The sequence below is a fragment of the Octodon degus genome, unplaced genomic scaffold (genome assembly GCF_000260255.1).
Source record: "Octodon degus isolate 3935 unplaced genomic scaffold, OctDeg1.0 scaffold00312, whole genome shotgun sequence".
In the NCBI taxonomy this organism is placed as follows: Eukaryota; Metazoa; Chordata; class Mammalia; order Rodentia; family Octodontidae; genus Octodon; species Octodon degus.
The window spans coordinates 66,691-71,361 of record NW_004524888.1 but is presented as its reverse complement, the minus strand read 5'-3'; the positions used below and the strand labels follow the sequence as shown (position 1 = coordinate 71,361).

General features: G+C 35.1%; 1 protein-coding gene and 1 long non-coding RNA gene across 2 annotated transcripts in view; one reads left to right on the top strand and one right to left on the bottom strand.

Moving 5' to 3' along the window:
* The window catches only part of Ogn (osteoglycin), an 18,841-nt gene extending 16,617 nt beyond the window's left edge, over positions 1-2,224 (top strand). The window contains exons 6-7 of the mRNA XM_004647551.2: positions 293-388; positions 1,694-2,224. Of these exons, the coding sequence (XP_004647608.1) occupies positions 293-388; positions 1,694-1,864 (267 nt within the window). The 3' untranslated portion in view covers positions 1,865-2,224. The remainder of the gene's footprint in view (positions 1-292; positions 389-1,693) is intronic.
* Positions 2,225-3,717: 1,493 nt separating this feature from the next.
* LOC111814418 overlaps positions 3,718-4,671 on the bottom strand; it is a 29,146-nt gene continuing 28,192 nt past the window's right edge. The window contains exon 3 of the long non-coding RNA XR_002819414.1: positions 3,718-3,749. This is a non-coding gene — a long non-coding RNA (uncharacterized LOC111814418). The remainder of the gene's footprint in view (positions 3,750-4,671) is intronic.

Here is a 4,671-nt window from a genome sequence, read left to right as displayed (position 1 = left end):
AATGTATTCAATATGTTAATTATTGAAACTGTCCTACCAATTTGGTTTGAAACTGTCTCATTGCTATTTGTTTCTCAATAAAATTATGGAAAAAAAAATAAACTGCTTCAAGAGACATCTTGCTAAGCACATTACTTGTGAAACTAAAACCACCAGCCAAAGTAAGAAACTACCATACCAACAAGTGATACTGATATGTGTTTGTAACAATATCCTTTTTTGTGTATATGCTACTTGAATCCTGTGAAAGAATGCAGACTACAATAACACTCAAACCAAATTTGCATTACAGAAATTGAATAAGCTCTCTTTCCTCTACTTGGACCACAATGCTCTGGAATCTGTGCCTCCCAATTTACCAGAAAGCCTGCGTATAATTCATCTGCAGGTATGATTGCTCCTTCAATAATGTCTGGCTTTAATTAGCTAGGAGTCATTCTCATGAATTGTTGGAAAACTTATGCTTCCATGTATAAATCATGGTTAGATCATTATAGTAGTGTGATAATGCTTATTAGAAGCATCAATTCTAGCAGGGCATTATAATCCCACCTACTCAGGAGGCTGAGGCAGAAGTATTGCACTTTTTAGTTCCAGGCAACTCAGAAAGACCATGTCAATAGAGAGATAGATGGAGAGATAGATAGACAGACAGACAGACAGACAGACAGACAGACAGACAGATGGGGGGGGAGGGAGGGAGGGAGGGGGGGGGAGGGAGGGAGAGAGAGAGAGAGAGAGAGAGAGAGAGAGAGAGAGAGCGAGCGAGCACACTGGTACAGGTTCTCTATACCTCAGAAAGCATGGATTCAATCCCACAAACTGCCCATAAAAAGAATATTAATATATAGACATATGAACTCTGCTTCCAGAGGATACCAAGTAAAGCAGCCTTGTAGGTATTAAGTTTGCCCTTGAGCAGGATTCGTCTCCAGAAGTACACATGGAATCTTCTAATAATCCTAACATGGATTAGGAGGGAAGAAGCACTCAGGCCTCTGATTTGTTTCTTTCTCCATATAGTGGTGCACATCTGCTTTTGGAGACTTTTAGCTGGTTTTAGAGTATAATATTAAGTTGGAAATAAACTAAAATTAATCAGCATCATAAGAAATCACTCTTCTCTTTTGTGGTGATGCATTAAACTCATCACCATAGAGTACTGAGCTACAACTCCAGCCCTTTTTATTTTTTATTTGAGATAGGATTTCTTGCCCAGGCTACGCTTGAACTTCCAACCCTCCTGCCTGAGCCTGCCAGAGTGCCAAAATTACAGGCATACATCACAAAGTCTGACTTTTTACTACTTTAGAGCACAATTAACCCTGAAGACCCTGTACTACATATTTTTTAATTGATTTTCGCCCACGTAGAACACAATTAAGGATGCAGTATCCATTTTGAGCTGACACTTTAGGATAGAATACTTTCTTCAGCTAGCCCATATAATCTTATATTCCAAACTTCACACTACATGGATAGTATCCCAAATAATGGCAAGAAGTCTTCTAAAATAACACTACACATTTAAAATGATTAAATTGCACAGGAAGGATTTAGTTCCTGTGAAGATATATGGTCTGTACTATTATTTTTTAAGTACTTTTTAGATAAGATAGTCTTTGGAATCCCATTAGACAGCATGCAATAGATCAATTTCAGACTTTTAAACATTTTTTTTTTTCTTTTTCAGTTTAACAACATAACTTCAGTTACAGATGATACATTCTGCAAGTCTAATGACACCCGTTACATTCGGGACCGTATAGAAGAGATTCGTCTGGAGGGCAACCCAATCATCCTGGGAAAGCATCCAAACAGTTTCATTTGCTTAAAAAGATTACCAATAGGGTCATACTTTTAACCACTATCAATGCAATATATAAGCAAAAGTACAATACTTATAGTCTGTTTCAACAATGTGTAAAGGAACATCAGTATTGGTTTAATATTAATCTTGTATCCCATTATGAATGAATTTTACATTTTAAGCAAAGATGTGCAAAAATCTTATATAAAAGCAAAAAGACTGAATTTCTAAGTCCAAAACAAAGTAATGTGAAAAAATTTAAAAAGCAGTAAAAAATTCTTGTAGCTTAGAGTTCCATTTAAAAGGCATTTAGAGCACCATTTAAAAGGAATGTCTTTGTATAAATACAACATTTGAGATGCATTATTCTCATTACTAGTGAAGTAAGTAAAGTCTAATAAACTTTCAATTGTTTGTCTGTCCCGGCCTTTACTGTATCTCGAAAGCATCTAGGGCAGCTGTTCCAAAAACTCTGAAAATCTAAATGTTTCCAGTGATTGTCCATATTTCCTTTATGATTCATCACCCTGCATTATGAAGTAAAAACTTTGTTTTCTTCCTATGAAGGCAGCTATCTTACTGCATTTTCACTTAGCCTGAGAAAATAGGGTATTGTCCCATATCTAGGAAATAGTTTTCAGATAAAGTAGAATTTTACTCTCTGACACATTGCTTATATATAAATTGTCAATTTTCTGGTTGTGGTCACAGTTGTTAGTACAATAATAAAATTTGGTCTCATTATATACTAATCTCAGAACCCATATTCAATCCTATTTTTAAGCATTTCTTTGTTTTCTTCCTTACCTAAAGTGACCCCTCCTCCATTTGTTAGGATTGACTTCAAGATTAAACTTTTCCATGTAAACATCAATGATCTCTTAAGGCCACAATAATTATCTTAATATTGCTTATGAACTTGCTCATTTATTTTGACAGTTGATGATCATAACCATACGCTGCTTTCATATTTTGTGTGCAGGTCCCATTTCTCTGTGACTGAAAGATGGAAGCACTGAACACAGCCTTATTCTTTGGTGCCTAGCACAATAGTGAACACATTCTAATTAAATATACAATAAATGTAAAATCTATCCCAAACAGAAAGGTTCTGTTTTATCTGGGGGGAAAAATTAGAATCTTTATAAACTATCATAAGCTTGGGTAAATCAATGAAAATATACCATAACTTTATCAGGAAATATACACCCAGATTCAGAACGTAACAGAAATTAATGAGAAAAAGTAAAACTACTCTGACTTGTTAGTAGTATATAAATACTTCATTCTTGACAATAATGGAAGAAATACAGCCTTAAAATTAAAAGTGATTTATACTTCTTACAAACTTTGTTGAAAGAAACTGAAGCCAAATATAAATGGAGACATATCCTGTGTTCATGGATTGGAAAATTTACTAGTAAGACTAGAAAAAAAAAAAATCTCCAAATTCACTCTAATTCCTATGAATGTCCCAGAGATTTTTTTTTCAGAAATAGAAAAATCTACTATAAAATTAATATAGACTCTCAAGTGACCCCCAAATAAACAGAAGAATCTTTAAAAAAAGGACAGAAAAAACTTTCAACTCCTTAATTTCAAAACTTACTACAAAGTTACAGTAATCAAAGCAGTGTGGTACTATCATAAATGCAGACATATATAGACTAGAGGACCCAGAAATAAATCCTTGATGTATTTACTGTATGGTCAAATGATTTTCAACACAAATGCTGACAGCATGTAAAGGGGAAAGGATAGTCTCTTCAACAAAGAGTGTTGGAAACAAAGGATATACATGTACAAGAGAGTGGTATCTCAGGAACTTTTATACTCAACACTCAAAGTTAAAGGAGAAAAGGTTTATTTCGGTTCACAGTCTGTAGAAGTTTCAATCCATCATCAGCTGGCTCCAAGCAAGGTGGCATGACAGACAGCTCTGTAGACCAGAAGACAAGCAACAAACAAGTGACAAAAAACAAGGGCAAGCAAACTATAACCCTCTTTCTATCCTTTACGCCTTATCCAGCCTACTCATCCTTAGGACAGAGAGCATTCAGGCCCAGAGTAGGGAACCCTTAATCCTGCCCAGAACTATGCCAAACCCATCAGTGGACTGATTTAGTAATCATACATCCATGATTCCAGCACCAGACATTCCAGATCCAGCCACCTCCAAAAAGCCCCACCTAATGACTGCATGAGTCTTTGAGAGGACATCTAGACATAAGGCATAACAAATGGTGTTGGAGCTTTATTCTATTCACTTACAAAAATTAACTCAAAACAGACCAGACACCTAACCTTGGCCAGATATGTTAGTACAGCCTGCAATCCTATCACTCTGGAAGGTTGAGGCAGAAAGACTACAAGTTCAAACTGAGCATGGGCAATTTAGCTAGACCCTGCCCCAAAATTTAAAAACAAAAAAGGGATAGGGATGTAGCTTTGTGCTAAGGATTTGGATTCAATCCCCAGTACTATAAAACAAAGCAACAACAAAAACCTGGCCTTAAGCACTAAATGACAAAATTCTTAGCAAACAAAGAAAATTATTTTTCAGAATGAATTTGGTAATTCCTTAGATCCAACACCAAAATCCACAGATAATAAAAATAGACAAATAGAATTTAATCAAAATTTTATTAAAAGATATTAAAAGATACTATTTTTAATGACAATCCAGAAAAAGTATGCACAGATCATATACATCTAAGGAGTTAATATCTATACTATATAAAGAGCTCTTACAATTCAACAAGAAAAAGCAATAAACTAAAACATAGGCATAAGACTCTAAAAAACATTCACCACAGAAATGCTAGTGGCCAATCAACAGAAGGAAAGCTCAGCATTGCTAG